The sequence below is a fragment of the Natator depressus genome, chromosome 2, assembly GCF_965152275.1.
Source record: "Natator depressus isolate rNatDep1 chromosome 2, rNatDep2.hap1, whole genome shotgun sequence".
Taxonomy (NCBI): Eukaryota; Metazoa; Chordata; order Testudines; family Cheloniidae; genus Natator; species Natator depressus.
Genome location: NC_134235.1, coordinates 47,515,224 through 47,532,116, shown reverse-complemented (window position 1 = coordinate 47,532,116; position 16,893 = coordinate 47,515,224). Strand labels below are relative to the sequence as shown.

Sequence of the window (16,893 nt, the reverse complement as noted above, 5' to 3'; positions counted from 1 at the left end):
TAGCTACACAGAGTCTCAAAAACACATAGGAAAAAAGAAGTGGTATTCAGGTTCTTTTTATACATCATATGAAAACAAAATGTCACAAGCCTACCTTTTAAGAGTTCACTAAACATCACTTTTAAAGGCCACGAATGGGCTATACTTTGGCTGTATCTACTCTCCAGAGTGCGGCAGATGTCTATGTAACAGGGAAAGGTGAAAGTGGGGAAGGGGTAGACAGGAGATACCCAGAACTGTGCATAAAGTTTTATTCCAAATCTAAACATACCCTGTGTTGCAAAGGGCTAGCACGGGCAGCCTACCAACAATACTATTTGTATGTACTACTTAGTGTATTATGTGTGTGTGAACAATTTGGCCTGTTTACACTAGATCAGGGGTGGGCAAACTTTTTGGGCCAAGGGCCACATCTGGGTGGGGAAATTGTATGCAGGGCCGGGGCAGGGGCTGGAGTGCGGGAGGCAGTGCAGGGTGTGGGAGGGGGTGCAGTGTGCAGGAACGGGCTCAGGGCAAGGGATTGGGGCAGAAGGGGGATGCGGGGTATATAAGGGGGCCCAGGGAAGGGGTGTGGAGTGCAGGAGGGGTGCAGACTGCGGGAGGGAGATCAGGGTAGGGCGTTGGGGTGCAGGAGGGGTGTGGGGTGCGGCAGGGGGCTCAGAGGTTGGGATGCAGGAGGGGTGTGGGGTGTGGCAGGGGGCTCAGGGCAGGGAGTTGGGGTGCAGGAGGGGTGCAGCAGGGGGCTCAGGGCAGGGGGTTGAGGTGCACGGGGTGCAGGGAGGGGGCTTAGGGCAGGGAGTTGGGGGGGGTGCAGGAGGGGTTCGGGCTCTGACCCGGCACCGCTTATCTAAAGTGGCTCCAGGGTGGCAGCAGTGCGTACCGGGGCCAGGGCAGGCTCCCTGCCTGCCTGCCCTGGCCCCACGCGGCGCTGCTCTAGGAAGTGGCCGGAACCACGTCCCTGCATGGCCCTGGAGGGGGAGGGGCAACAGGGCTCCGCGCACTGCCCTTGCCATGCCTCCAGGTACCTCCCACTCTCCTGGCCAATGGGAGCCTAGAGGCAAGGGCAACGCACGGAGCCCTCTGTCCCTCCTCCCGGCCGCAGGGACGTGGTGCTGATCGCTTCTGAGAGCGGCGCGGTGCCTGCGGCACCATAGGGGGCAGTCTGGCCCGCGGACCGTAGTTTGCCAACCCCTGCACTAGATTGTAAACTCCATGGGGCAAGGGTGGTATCTTACTATTTTTGAACACTGAACATAACTGCTGCTATTAGCAATAGAGCAAGCCACTACCCAGGGGAAAACCCCAGGGGTAGAACAAAGCAGAGGTCTGGTAACAGAACCTATTGAATTAAGACAGAGAAGAAGAACTTAATTTGTAGGGTACACACTACAAAGCTATCGTCTTCCTTCCTTTACCAGTCCTTATGTTTTTGAAAGTAAAGATATAGGTACTCTTACTTTAGATGAGTATTTCTCTTGCTGGTGAGTTTCCTCAGGAGCTAAAAAACATTAACACTGCTGGCCATGAACTCCATTTTAGGCCATGGCAGGCAGGCTAAGTTTTGAGTGCTGCCATTTATACCCACCCACAGAACAATCTGCTGCTAGGAATGAAACACTGCAACTTCCGAAATTCCTAAATACTTCCTTTTTCCCCTATTGTTGGACATTATTCTTCATGAACTTCTGTTTCCTAAAAAAATATTTTTTTTAAATTACAACACAAACATGAAAAAGAAGCAAAAAGTTATTAGCCAAATCCAAAGGGGGTGGAGCCAATGGACTATAAAGTTAGTCTCCAGCTACAAGTCAGTCAGTCAAGTATATGAGGAATGCTGGGAAATAAGTGGAAGAAACATAAATACAATGTTAGTGTTAAAATGTGGGTAAAAGAGTTAAGAGAAAAGGAAGGACTAGAAGAGATTAAAATCTATAGTTGTAGGACACTAAATTATACTCAGAAAATCTTTCTGGAAGTGGATTTAGAATTATATAATAAAATAAAGGGAAAGAAAGCCATCCTATATATGACAGCTAAAGTTTGAGTTCATGCAATGGTAAATGGAATATGAATATGTACTGGTGAATCTAAAGATGGAAAAAAACAAGAAGAGTGGTTGTAACCTTTTGCATCCCTGACAGTAGAGTTAAGAAATCTAAGAGAACATCTAATTTTGTAGCCATTACGACAGCAGAATTGCTGGGAATAATGTTAACATTAAACTGGATCTGGGACATAAGGGCTACCTTAGCTGTTATCTTTTTGGATTATTAAGTATATTGGCAATTAAAAGAGTTATCTCAGAAAGCAGGAGTGATCTAATAAATGAGATGTTTTTGACAACAGAATTAGTATGTTCGAGCACGTACATAGTTCTAACAGGGATTCCAGCACAAGCCGGGATATCTGGCAATGAAATGGCAGATAGAGAAGAAAAAAACCACTTTAGAGCATGGGGAAATTGATATAAAGATTCCTTTGAGTAAGCAAGAATTAAAAGTTTAGTTAAAAAGGATTAAACTAAAAAAAAAGGAATGGCAAGAATTATGGACCAAGGGGAAAAGAGGAAGACTATGCTATGAAGTATGTCCCAACATAGAGGATAATGCACTGCTCCAGTTATGAAAGAATCAGTGAAGTACTCATATTTAGACTGCTAACTGGTCACTGTGGTTCGAATAATAATTTATATTTACTGAATAGACACAAAGATGGGTTATGTAACGCACGTAAAGACACCATTGATCACATGATATGGGAATGGAGGGAGTGTTCACAGAACTTTTTTGTGAAGAATTTAGATGCTTTCAGGTGATAGAATATAGTATGAGGGGTTTAGTGACACTATTTGGAAAAAATCTCTACTACTTTTTTAAGGATATAGAGCAGGGTAAAAAAGAAAAGGAGTACTTGTGGCACCTTAGAGACTAACAAATTTATTTGAGCATAAGCTTTCGTGAGCTACAGCTCACTTCATCGGATGCAGGGAAAGAGAGTGTAGTGGCATGAATGTACGGGGAATATACATGGCTGCTACTCTGAAACCACTCAGTAGATGAGTCTGCTTTGCCATAAAGCATAAAGAAGAAGAAGAAAGAAGTCAATTCAAAACAGGATTTTATACTTAAACTTAAGGTCAGAAGGTTGCCTGCTACTTTCTTTAACTTAAGGCTGGAATTTATAAAAAGGTGGCTATAGTTGCTGAACTTTGTAAGTCAAATAAATTTATTAGATTTTTAAGTAAAATTTGCTATTTTTTACTGCCTACAACCGATTTCTGAGTTTGAGTGTACAGCCCACATCTCCTGTGCTACAATTACTGTGTTAAAATTCATATAAATACCCACTATTTTCAGTTTACAGAAATTCCTACCACTGTATCTGGTTAAGAGAGACCCTACTTTTCTGTATCTTCTCGAAAAGCTTAGTCTAAAACATTTCTTAAAGGTGACCAGCAAAGGATTTTTTTTTTAACAGTCTGTGGCTTATTTTTCAAATTGATTCTTCATTATGCCTAAAAAAAGGCTTTAAAGTGTGTGTGTTTTTTTAAAAAAAATTAGAAGTTACAAATGTCTAATGGTAAATGCTGGGGCCAGGGTCTTGTTCCCTAATTTAAAGAGCAGGGTGTCAAATCTCTAATGAATGAGTCCATTCCAAAGGCCTTATCTAAATACAGAAGTTAAAGTAGTACAGGTTTCAGAGTAGCAGCTGTGTTAGTCTGTATTCGCAAAAAGAAAAGGAGTACCTGCGGCACCTTAGAGACTAACCAATTTATTTGAGCATAAGCTTTCGTGAGCTTATGAAGTGATGAAATGAGCTGTAGCTCACGAAAGCTTATGCTCAAATAAATTGGTTAGTCTCTAAGGTGCCACAAGTCCTCCTTTTTAAAGTAGTACAATCGTCTTCACTGCTGCAGGTGCAGTTCTATCAGTGCATGTACTTATACTGGTATAACTGCTTCCCTTAGGGGAAGTGGAATAAGCTGTACTGGTGTAAGCACTCATGCCATAATAACTACATCTACACTAGGGGCTGTACTGGTATAACTATGGGGACTGTCTCTTTATTCTGTGTTTCTACAGTGCCTACGTAGCACAGTCATCTGGGGCTCAAGTGCCAGTCCAGTAATGCTTGGTAAAAAGTCAAACCCCTCAACCAAAATTGGAAACCTGATACAAAATGTATGTGCAGACTAGGTCTAAGCTAAATCCAGTCCCTGCCCTTCCCTGGGGCTCAGCTTTCACTCTTCTGTGCTGTGACTAGTTCACTAGTATCTTGCAGGGCAGAGAGTAACTTTTCCTTCATATATAACCCCCCCCACACACACACTCTCACTCTAACACACCACAGCTGCTGCAGGCCCTCCTCCAACAACCAAGCCCTAGAATCACTCAGTGGGTGGAAATGGCGATGGGGTTTAACCTTATCCAAGGAGCGCGAAGGCAGAGGCAGGTAGCTATTACCTGGTGAACCAAGTACAGGGTACCAGGGCCCGCTGGCTTAATGCCTCGCCCAGCACAGAAGCTGCTTCGGTTCAGTGCCTCTAAACGGCATCGCTGCCCCCTGCCACGTTCACCCCTCCCCAACTGGACCACGCCAGTGTGATCAGGAGGAAACCCACCGACCTCCAGCTCCCGTCTCTACAGAGGTTGGTTCAGTTCGGGGCACTCAGTTGGTTCAACCCCTTGCAGCGTAAGCCCTCGCCCCTTCCTTTCGCTGGAGCGGTTGGCCTAGTCCCCCCCCCCGCGCCGTAGAGAAGTTGGTTCAGGCCGAGGAGGCAGAAGCTCCTGCTCCTACAAGTTCCTGTTCCCCTGGCGGGCGGGCGCGCGCAGAAACGCACGCGCTCAGCGTCCGGCTCGGTCGGCGCTGGTAGTTGGGGGCGCGCGACGGCTGGCGTGGGGGAGGGGGTTGTTGTGCGCGAGCCGCCGATGCCTCCGCCGTGAGATGGCATCATTCTGTGCGGCGGAGGGGTGAGGCGCCTCGGCGGAGAGGGGGCAGCGGTGGCGGCTTTCGGGCCACGGTAAGGGCACAAACAGGCTCTGCCAGAGCCGCTGGCTCTGCCAGCCCGGCTGGGCGAGTAGACGGGCGGCTGCGGGGCCCCTTCTCGCCCGCTCTGGGAGAGGGACGCGGAGCGGACACTTTCTCCTCCCACAGCTGTTAGGGGGGAGAGAGAGGGTGTCTCTGGCCCACAGGCGCTGCCCCTGTCAGCGGGGACGCTCAGGTCAAAATGGCGAAGGGGAGCCGTACCAGGGCTGCCCCCCTTGGCCCCTGCTGGGAGCGCGGCGGGGGTGGCCGTTGGCCCTCGGGCCCCTGCACCACTGGGCGCGCAGGGGGAGGGTCTCTGTGGTATCCTGTGTCAGGCGCGTAACCTTGTTCTGTTCCTGGGCCTGGCCATGGGGGTAGATGCGGCTGAGCCCTGACCCGAGTCCGTGCTGAGCGTATGGGAAGCAGCAGGGCAGTCGCGGAGGCGGCCCATGTTTCTTTACCTAGAGAGGTGAAAGAGGAGGAGAGGGTGATTGTTACATGTCTGTTTGCCTTCGCTCCGCGCAACCGGGGCAGGGGACTCCCCACATCTCCCCTGCGAAGGACTGTGACCCTGCAACCTGTCTTCCCCACCCTGCGCCCCATTGGCAGTGGAGGTATAGGGCTCCTGTGCAGCTCGTGGTGGGGCTGAAGAGAGAGTTAATTGCGGTTACTGCCCAGGTTAGAATTGTCCTGAGAATCTTTGTGTGCTGTTTAACGTCTAACTCGTTGAGTATTTTGATTTTAAAATCTCAGTCGTTTAACAGAACATGCACCAATTAATTGGTTTGATCATAAATGCTATACTGAGCTACTACAGTGTTCCACTTACTGACTCCTTTCTATATACCTATCTTTATTTTAAAAACAAAATAGGTATCTAAATTGAACTACATTGTAAAGGCATTCATCTTTCTGTCTGCATATCCCATTACACAGGCATTTAGTTAAAACAATCTATCAAAATAAGATATGGACAAAAATAGTACATGAATTTGTTACAGAATGCTTAAATCTTTGACAAAGTTCTACGAATACTCCCAAAAGTTATTTTCATATTTCAATGGTGATCCCGTATTCATATAGGAAAATCACCACAAGGGTATTCTTGGGTACCTATCCACGTTACACAATTATACTACAATTAGCTTACTAGATTTTGCTGTCATATATTTAGTATAGTTAACGGATGGATGGATGGATAGCACTTTCAATAAAAATAATTCAACCTTACATTTCTCTTGTGATACTAACACTTTAGTTAGGGAAGGAATAAATTGACTGTTGATGACCTGTTATAATTTTTCACAAACTCCTTGAGATTTTCATTAAATGGAGTTTGATAAACTAATGTGAGCCACGCAGGTTAGTCTACATATGAACTCCGTTTATGTATTTCAGTGTTTTACTAACTTATGATCAAATGAGGTGTGAGGGTTTGCACAGAATGAAAGCTTCTCATGGTTTTTTATTTATTTTTTGGGGAAGAGGTGGCAGGTGCAAACACCTTTCAAAATCACAATAGCTTACTTCGGCTCGTTCCTAAGACATGAGTGAAATGAGAGAACCAAGTTATGTTATACGTCTGTTGCTTTAAGTTGAATTTTTAGCACCCTTATGCCAATTCCTCTCTTCCCCATGTGGTGGTGTATACAATACATTAGACTTCATTATAATGGACTGATCCTGAAAATGCTACTGGATACTGCAGTGTTTTGTGGGTCGTTCCTATGCCCTGTAATGTTTTTAGGATTATGCAGTTATTCATATGTGTAAGAGTTTGCAGGATCTAGAGTCTGCCCACTTGGAGCAACTTGCCGATTGTAGGCCTCAGTTTGTATCTTTGACGTTTAATGGATATTTTGAGGTAGTAAAAGTAATAGTTTTTAGAGTCTGACACTAAAAATATGTTAACGAAACAAAATGTCAGCTAACTTGCACACCAATTTGAGACTAGACTTAAAATGAACTCTGTTCTGTTGCCTCTGCTAGCAGGTCACTGCGGAAGGATCCCAGATAGAGGTGATCTGCTGCTCCCCAGATCCTGGAAAGAGTCATGGAGACGTAGTGATCCTGTTGTTCTTCACTAGCCTTGTCCTTAATTGCTTTCCTGGCTCTGTGGAACACACTGAAAGAAATACCTGCCTTATTACCCCTTCCTCCTTCTCAGTGTTCCATGCATGAATGCTGAGTTGGAGCACCCTCTCAATCACCTTTCTCCTGAAAAGAAAATGGTGGAGGCTGAGACAGGTCCTCTTAACCTTTCCACTATTTCTCTTATTGTGGCCAAACCAAGGGGCCAGGAGGTGATTCTTCCTCCCACTTTTTTGCTCTTTCCTCTATTGGGAACTACAAAATCCCAACAGTTGCTATTTTATAGCACATGGCAGTTACATAACAAGTTACATAACACCTCCAATAAATTTAATAAACTTGTTTTAATATTTAGAAATTAATAAATTAAACAGACTTTACAAAATAAAAATGGATATAAATTTAGAACCAAAACTAGGTGTTGAGTGCTCCTTTAAGATATCCATCCTAAAACTAGGATGCAGAAAATGAAGCCAACAGAAAAAAGGCAAAAAACTTTTAAAAACCCCAAACTGCTTAGTTGTAATTTCAGTACTTTACTTGACCAACTTGGTAAACAAGTACTCCACTTTTCCATTCAAGCTGAAAACAAAGCAATGATTGCACCAAAATATGAACTCTGTTAATAGGAATGCAATTGTTTACTCGTATTACCTTAAAGTATGTAAATTATAAGTTAAATCTCCTTTTAAAACCCAGCTGTACTGTGTGTAACTTTTTGCATGCCTTTCCTTCAAAGTCTCTCTTCCCGTTCTCTTGTTCTCCAGAAGTATCAGTCATGTTACTCAGTGTTCTGTTAACCACTCCACTCTTTAACAACTGACATTTTCAGAAATTCAGAAATTTTCACTGGGTAGTTAAGACAGGGCTTGAAAAATCTAGTTGCCAGTTATATATTGGAAATTTTCTGGGCCAAGTGGGATCCTAACCTATCAGCTTTGGCAAAATGTAACCTTTTTATTAATAAAAATTTAATTTCTAGCCCTTATGTTTTCTTATGCAACTGATGCAGTGCAGTCTTTCCAAGTTTGCCGACAGGCAACACCAGTGCTATGACTGCTGTTTATAGCTTTTCCAAACAGTGGAATGAAAGTAATAGAGCTGTGGTCAGTTTCACTAGTTTCATTGCTGGTCACAGTGTTCTAAATAGCAGCAATTAAACTAACAAGAATACTGTCATTTTTACTCTGCTGCATTTTGTGAAAGCCATAAACCAGAGCTGCCAAATTCATTCTATACAGGAGGCTGAATTCCATGTTTAATTATGATTAGTGAATCAGAATATAAATTTAGGACTACGTATTATCCAAAATCCACAGCCAAACTCCCACAGATGGCTGTGGGAGATTTTTACAAAGAACCACCATGGAATATGGCCCTGTGTAGTAAATAAACTTCTGTGTTTGTTTTTTTTATTGTCATATTGAGTAAGAAGGATTTTATACTCTCCTTTAGGATTACCACTGTTCTTGTTCTTTTTTTTCCTGTCTTCTTCGTCCTTCTTTCCTTTTCTGTTCCCTGTTGTCCCTCATTTTTCTTCTGTCTTTCAAAATCTCACCCCATTTCTCTTCCTATCAGCTCAGCTGATCAGCAGTGGACTAGTTAATGCTGACTTTTAAAGTGCCATGATTATTGTGCATTTGCATTAACTGCTGTGTGTAACAAATGGCAGCAGGGGAGTTCACATCTCAGTCATTATTTTGTGGTGTCTGCAGACTCTCAAAGGCAGCACTGCATTAGTTACACTTAGGTCACATTTGGAAAGCCACCCCTCCACCCCACCTCAAAACTTTTTTCTTAAGTGATACACAGTTTTTTGTTTTTGTTTTAAATAAATTGTCATGACTTGTAAGCCTGCTATAAAAAGAGGTGGCATTTTCAAGGGAGCACTGGCAAAGGTAGTGGACACTCCACCACATCACCTTGAGAGAAATGGGAAAGAAAGCTCCTTCTTCCTACCAGAAAAGAGGTACTCTAGGACAATGGTTCTCAACCAGTGGCCTGGAGCCCCCTGTGGAGCTGCAAGCAGGTTTTGGGGGGGCCGTCAAGCAGGGCCAGCATTAGACTCGTTGGGGCCTAGGGCAGAAAGCTAAAGCCCCACCACATGGGTCTGAAGCCTGTGGCCCTGAGACCTGTCAGGGCCCTGGAATTGTAGCTGAAGCCTGAGCAATGTAGCTTTGTGGGAGCTTCTGTGGCATGGGGCCCCAGGCAGTTGCCCTGCTTGCTACCCCTAATGCTGGTCCTGGCTTTTATATGCAGAAAACCAGTTATTGTGGCACAGGTGGGTTGTGAAGTTTTTATAGCATGATGAGGGGGGCCTCAGAAAGAAAAAAGTTAAGAACCCCTGCTCTAGGAGAGGTGTTCAGCATCTAGTAGTCAAAGACCTATAGGAAAGGTGGAGCCTATAAGTATGCTTTGAGAGCATCCTCATAGGAATCCCTGCACCTTCCTCCTTCCCAGTAGAAAGGAGTGACCGAGCTCCTCTCCAGGACTTTGCCATTGGCCCTGCTCGGTGGAGGATTCCCTTCATTTTCTGTATCGGTCTCTGGCTAGTAGGTGTCTGTCATGTTTTTTAAACCTGTTTTAATATATGACTTAATTAGAGTTTATCATTGCTTTTATGGCCAGATAAGGCAGAAACTGCTATTTCTAACAAATTAACTAAACCATATTTCAGTTTATCGCCATGTCATAACCATGAGTGTTTATCTATACAACAGCACTACTGATCCCAGGGAAACTGTCTGTACTCATACATAAGAGCACTCCTGTTCTACTGGGAGAGAAGTGCTAGGATTAAGTGAAGAGGAAAAATGAGTGTTTTGAAAAAGATTCTTAAGAGAAACCTTTTATCCTCCTGTTACTTATGAATAATTAGTCTTTAGGAAGCTCAGAGCCAGATGGCATTTGACCTTCATTAATTAATGATTACAGGAATAGGTGACCACCTGTACCAGTGTGATCCCTGCAACCATAGAAGTATAACAACTTTCTTCACCCCCATTTACTCGTGTTTCAGATAAGCCCCTTCATCTGGTCTCTGCATCGTGAGCAATGTTCCCTCTAATTCTTGACAGGCTGTGTGCGCAAAAAATTTCTTCTGTGCAAATTTTTGTGCATGCCGTGTTTTGCCGTATGCGCGTGTGTTAGGATCTGTGTGCACGTGCACACAACTTAGAGGGAACAGTGATCGTGAGACACTGTAATTGTGAAAGCACCTTTTGGTTTCAGTAAAGCACTATTTTTTCAATTATAAAAGTGCCAACAAAATCAAATCTGCAGAACATGAACTGATATGCACTTTGCCGCAGAGTTTTTCTTCAGACTTAACTTTTCTGGATGCAACTACCATTATTAAGATAGCAGTGATGCTCTTACAGAGACGTTTGATAGAAAAAACTTTAAAAAACCCTGAAGTTAAGCATATGTTTGCTAAAATTATCTGCTTTGTCGCCCGTCCGTCCGTGCCTCCCCCCCCCCCCCCCCCCACGTTACTAGCATTTTTCTTGTTTCGTGAAAGTATTCAGGAGACACAGCTTTTCTGATATTGCTTGTATTCCATGTTCAGCACTTGGGGTCTTGGTAAATTTAACTAGGCAGCAAGCAGAATATGACACATTCTTTCTGAACCACCCTGGATACCTCTTTATTAGCAGGGAAGAAGTTGATTGCTGCTGAACAATTATGTCATCCTGATACTCTTTTGACTCTTGTACCAGGATCAGCCACTACTATGGGTTCTCAAGAGAAATTATTTGGTGGCCTCAGAGTGTGGCCACCGACTCTTGGTAGTGGCTGCTTTCACACTTTTTCCTAAAATATTTAATTAGCTTTACAAAAAAAACATAAATATGCACTTATATATGTCCCAATCATTGTAATTTATTTATTGCTAATTAGTAAGTCTGTTGTGAAAAGTGATATTACCAAATATACAAATATCATTTTTCACAGCAGAATTACTTAGCCCTGCAAGCCTGGGGACAAATTAAGCCCTGGATCGGGGACCGGGGGTGGCAGTGGGGGCCAGGGGCGATGTGGGTGGTAGAGACAGTAGGGGGCTGGAGACTGAAACCCTGTGGCGGGACAGAGCCTGGGGCCTGGTGCCCACCGCCATGCAGCCGGGGCTGGAGCCTGAAGCCCTGCAGCCAGTGCCTGCCATCCCTCTGCCCCAGGGCTGAAGTCCAAAGCCTAAGGCCCAATGCCCCTGGGAAGGTGGGGAACCCACTGACTGCTGGCTCCTCCAGAGTTGTATTCCAGGTGTCTCCAGAGGCGGGCGGGGTCCAACCCTGCTGGTCGCCCCAGCAATCAACACTAAGGCAGTGCATCCAGGAGCGATTGGGGGGGGGGGGGGCTGCTGCTTTGCTCCCCCTCTCCCCCCAATCACAACTCAGAAGGGTGTGGCCGCAAGAAAAGCACCTGGTGGCTGCATTTGAGAAATGCTTCTAGAACTAAGCCCCTTTCTCTGCTCCAGTTAGAGGAAAAAACAGTAGTAGCCCAGAAAATGATTAAAAAAATGAAGATTTCCACGAGTGAAAATATTGTTACTTTTTAGTTTAGGGGGGAGCTGAATAATAGAGGACATGATAGAAGTATACAGAACAATGAGCGGAATGGAGACAGTACATTGTCCATGTTTCCTTACTCTTTCTCATAGAATTATGAAAAAGGGGATATTCAATGAAATTGAAAGACAACTAACTTAAAACTGTTTTATGTAACCTGTGAAACTCATTGCTACAAGATAATGAGCTCAATAGACCTACTAGGGTTAAAAATAAGAATTAGACTTTTATATAGATAATGAGAACCTGTGAGTTACATAAAATATAATTCAAAAAATTACGAATATAGTGCTCTCCTGTTTCACGGGATAGGCCAGCCTCTTATGGGGTGAGGAAGAAAATCTTTCCTATGGCCAAGTTATTCCACAGTTGTACATGATATCTTGCATTTCTGCTATCAGACAGCATTGATCTAATCTCTTATAGTGATTCCTGCATGTCACTGTTTGGCCCTGAAGTTAAACTTTTGTTTAAAAGCTGATAATTCAAAATGCTCTAAAATCCACATGCATATTCAGATTCTTTTCCAAACTCACTCCACATAAGATCTGGGGTACAGACATAGGAGTAAGTGTGGGATCATTTGGTCAAGAATTTCTTCATAAATAACACCCCACATCCACAGTAAGTAGTTGATTTTAATATTCAGAGTGCTCTAAAACCCTTCTGCATATGGAGTGTCTTGAAAAATAGCATGCAGCAAAAATGGTGGTTTGACCTTGTGATATAAATTAGGAATAACTTGGTCAAGGGATTCCTGAGATACTTCATCATTCCCTCCTTCTCCTCTCCCCCATATGAACTGTCTTTAATTTTCAAAGTGCTTTAAAATTAATTTATATAGATAAATTACCTTGAAAATTGGTATACTGAAGCAGAGACTGGGATAGAGATTGTGGTTTAAATTTTGCTGTCATTTGTGCAAGGAGTTTCTGAGACAGAGGTTCCCCCCAGATTGAGCTGCTTTTAAAATCTTCAGATTCTATAACTTTGTTACTGCAGAGCTGAAACCTAAGGTGGCTGATCATCATGTAGTGAATAGCTGGATTATGCCAAGTTTAGATACGCAGTGGTAACTAGAACCAGTTTACACATATTTCAAAAGTTACTGTACTACAAATACTTTGCTATATCAGTGTGCATGTCTGCAAGCAATCTGTGAGCCATTGCTTCCTCTGGAATATTTTTGAGTGATGTTCGCTGAGCAACATATTCACATAGTGGCTCAGGGGAACAGGCATTGACTCTTGAACTGAATCCTCTCCTTGGGAATTATGCATGCTGTGCACATTAGTGCTCTCACATTGACTTTTTGCTTGGTGTAGAGCCACATAGGGCCTCCTTTTGGAAGTGTGAGTGGTGTGTGCAATATTGAAAAAGTTAAGTACCCCCTACGATCTACCTGTCTGCCTAAGTGGCACTCTAGGACAGTTTGGGCAGTACTATCTGGGATGTGAAACTTCATATGGTTGTGTGGGATGAGCTGTCATGGAAGGGACTAACTGCCACAGAGAGGCTAGTGCAAGAGTCCCAGACAAGACAAATCAGTTATATGCCAGGAGAGGTTCACTGAATTCCTGCCATGTCACACTAGGCATGATGGGGCAGGTCAGTACTGGGAGCTGGGAATGGGTATGATTGAAAATCATAGGCACGCAATACTGAAGCCTGGTCTGCACTACAAAGTTAGGTTGACGTAAGTCCACTTGTGTCAACCTTGCTATGCACATGTCTATGCTTAAATTTGTCTTCTGCCCATGTAAGTGGCCTGTTACAGTGATGCAGTAACACTACCCCTGAAAGCAGTACAGAGCCATGGTTGACCTTCTCAGGAGTGTGAGTGTAGGTGGTGCCTTAGTTGTGTTGACCCTAACAATTTTCCAGCACCTGTCCCTCAATGACCCTGTCCCTGAGACGGTGACTCCTGGTCACAATTTTGAACTCCACCGGGGCCCCAGAGTCCAGAAGTCCACCTACCCCTTTAAAATTCTTGTGTCTTTTGAAATGCCTTTTCTCATTGCCCATCTTAGTGAGCATATCTAGCAGCTCTCCTTTTGTTGTGTGGATCCAGCTGCCCGACTGACCATGCCAGCTCCCCGTACACAGAAAGCTACTAGATGCGCTCCTGCCTGGAATAGGCAAGAAGTATTGGATTTGCTTGGCTTGAGGGGAAAAGAGGCTCTGCAAGCACAGCTATGGACCAGCCATAGAAACATCGTCATCTATGAGCAGATTGTACAGGGGATGATGACAAAGGGGCACAACAGGGATCAGCAGCAGTGCAACATGAAAGCAAAAGAAGTCTGCTAGTAATATCACAAAGCGAGGGAAGGCAACAAGCAATGTGGTGCTGCCCTGCAGATCTGCTGCTTTTACAATGAACTGCATGCTATACTTGGCAGTTAACCCACCAACATTCACCAGTGATGGTGGGTACCTGAGAGGAAACAAGATCGTGAGTGACCCCTGCCATGAACAACAGTGGTGGTGATGGTGGGTGGAGGGAAGTAAGCAGGGGACTCAAACCATGCTGTGAGCTAGGAACTATTTGACATTCTGCAGGAGTCTATCCAGATGAGCCTACTGACAAAAGGGAAGGGAACTCAGGTAAGTGTGTACTTACATTATTCCTTGCAATGTTTGTTTTTTTTTATTTTCCTTTCACTCAAACTTCATCTGTTCCTTCACGTCCCCCCCCATGCTTTTGTTTGCTATTTAAAAATGGCAACGTACGAATGGGTCAGGCAATTCAAGAGGTATTGACTTTTCATTGCTTTACTGGTATAATGTTAAAAAATAAAAACGGTTGTATGGCAGCTGTCCATTAAACAGTCCATTTCAGATCTGTGCCCTGTACTCAGGTAGATGTAGAATAAATGGGGTAGAATCAGGATCTGTTTTTCAATTTTTTTGGCATGTTGGGCTAGGCAGGGGGGGTGCAGAATACTGTTTACCAGAGTAGGGATGTGTCTCTTATCCTCTTGAGAGATCTTGATGAAACTTTTCAGGAGAGGCTTACAGACTATTTCCATGAGATTTCTAGGGATGGCAGCCTTGTTTCTTTCATCGCAATAGGACACTTTTCCATGCCACTCTATGATGAGTTAGGCAGGCACCATTGTGGTAAACAGCCTATCCGCGTTTGGGCCTGGGTGACTTCGGGATGCTAGTAGCAGCTGGGCTCTCGGTGCCTTTGTCACCCTCAGGAGTGAGATATCAGGCAAAATCATTGCTTATGAAAATAGTGCCAATATGTTCACTGCCATTGCCCTATATCATACCTAGGGAGGGTGCCTAACTTAATAACAAAGTGCAGAGGAACACTCTTCCTCCTCCTTTCCCTGTGATGCCATACTCACTATAGTTTGAGCTAGAGAGCGGTGCTGTAGCGAGGCACTCTAAAGCTAACGTGTCAATAAGCATATATTAAAGATATTTGTTGGAATAATGTCAAGGAAGTTTTGAGACTTACCTTTTCCTTTCTGCTGTGACTAAATCTAATGGTATATCTATCTGTTTTTATCAGTAACTTTTTGTGTGCTGGCCTAAAGGGGTCACCCCTTCACGTCCACTGAATGTCTGATGCTGATCCTCAGGAAAAGGAAGAAAAGTAGGGAGGATATGTTCCACGAGATCCTCCAAGCCACAGTTGCCTTTCACAGTGATCAGAGGTGTTGGGGTGCCCTTCACAAGGCGAACGAGGAGAAAGCTGTGACTGCAGGACAGGCAAAAGGACTAAGAGGCGCATCAGGAAATGCACCAGGCATAAAAGGATTGCTCAGGAAACAAACATAAGTGTTGCAGAGTATGATTGATCTACAGTACCAAAGATCTTCGCAGTCCTTGGAGAATGACATGGCTGCTGCTTCCTACAACTCCCAATATTCCATGTGGTGCTGTACTGCACGTTCTTACCCCTATTACTCCATGCCAACAAGGAGAACTACTGATACACATTACACTAACCTGTTGAAACCACAGGTCAATGTGTATGTAGCCACAATGCACTGCACTGAACCATTTACATGCATGGACATACATGTTTACTGTTTACTTTCATTTTCATTTGGGATTGTTGCAAAAGTATTTAACATGCTATGTGTGTATTTGCACTTTAATTTTGTTAACAGCTGTTATGCGCACAATAAAGTTCTATTTTTGTAAAGCCAGACTATCTTTATTAGTTCACATCAAGCATTAGAGTATGTAGTGGGAGGCAGAGTGCCAATCAAATTCATAAATATACACTAAGCATTACAGAATTCATAACAGCAGGCAAAGACCATACCAATATATAATGTGAAGTACAGAGAACAGACAAAAAGAACGAGGAGTACTTGTGGCACCTTAGAGACTAGTTAGTCTTCTAAGGTGCCACAAGTACTCCTCGTTCTTTTTGCTGATACAGACTAACACGGCTACCACTCTGAAACCAGAGAACAGACACTATTTCATAAAAGCAACAGAGAACTCTACTGTGGCTAACCAGTAAAATGCTCTTTTAAAGCCTCCCTCAGCCACACAGCACCATGGTTGGCTCTTCTAGTAGCCCTTGTGTCGTCTGGTTGTTCAAATTTAGCGGACAGATGGTCAACCTAAACTCCTCCACCCTGGCAGCAGTTTTTCCACCCTTGCCTCATAGATGTTATGCAGTACACAACATGCAGCTATAACCATTGGGATGATTTTCTCAGTGAGATTGAATTAAGCAAGTAAGCAACACCAGTGTCTCTTCAGTTTACCAAAGGTACACTCAACAGTCATTTCGCACCAGCAGAGCTGGTAGTAAAACCTTTCCTTGGCTCTTTTGAGGTGGCCAGTGTACAGGTGCATATGCAAGTGATTCCCCTAGAATCACTTTTTGCATTTCAGCATCAGCAGTGGCAATCGACGAATTGGGAAAGACTGTCTCCGCTTACAGCTTTTTGAAAAGTCCTGTGTTCTTAAAGATGCAAGTGTCCTATACCTTCCCTGACCAGCCTACATTGATATCAGTGAAGCTCCCCACATGATCCACTATTGCTTACATTACTAAAGAAAAGCAGCCCTTTCTGTTGATGTACTCTGTGGCAAGGTGAGCCAGTGCCAAAATAGGGGTATGCATACCATCTATCTCCCCACCACAGATAACCCTATTGCTGCTCGTTTGTCCAGTATTTCCTATACTTTACTGAGTTAATGGCCTTACATACTTGGCCCACACTGTGGATTT

The 16,893-nt window shown here is 44.0% G+C and overlaps 1 protein-coding gene and 1 long non-coding RNA gene across 6 annotated transcripts in view; one reads left to right on the top strand and one right to left on the bottom strand.

Annotated features, from left to right (window-relative positions):
* Positions 1–4,739, bottom strand: part of LOC141981334 (uncharacterized) — a 34,461-nt gene extending 29,722 nt beyond the window's left edge. Inside the window, exon 1 of one of the 2 annotated variants that reach the window (XR_012637737.1) lies at positions 4,626–4,739. This is a non-coding gene — a long non-coding RNA (uncharacterized LOC141981334). Of the gene's footprint in view, positions 1–4,463; positions 4,571–4,625 lie in introns of those variants that run through there. The other variant, XR_012637738.1, reaches the window with a different exon arrangement.
* Positions 4,740–4,845: 106 nt separating this feature from the next.
* Positions 4,846–16,893, top strand: part of WWP1 (WW domain containing E3 ubiquitin protein ligase 1) — a 168,564-nt gene continuing 156,516 nt past the window's right edge. Inside the window, exon 1 of one of the 4 annotated variants that reach the window (XM_074944150.1) lies at positions 4,846–5,020. Coding sequence is in view for 2 of the 4 variants with exons in the window: in XM_074944149.1 (XP_074800250.1) it covers positions 5,524–5,703 (180 nt within the window). In the remaining 2 variants the exon portion in view is untranslated. Of the gene's footprint in view, positions 5,021–5,421; positions 5,704–16,893 lie in introns of those variants that run through there. The other 3 variants (XM_074944151.1, XM_074944149.1, XM_074944148.1) reach the window with 3 other exon arrangements.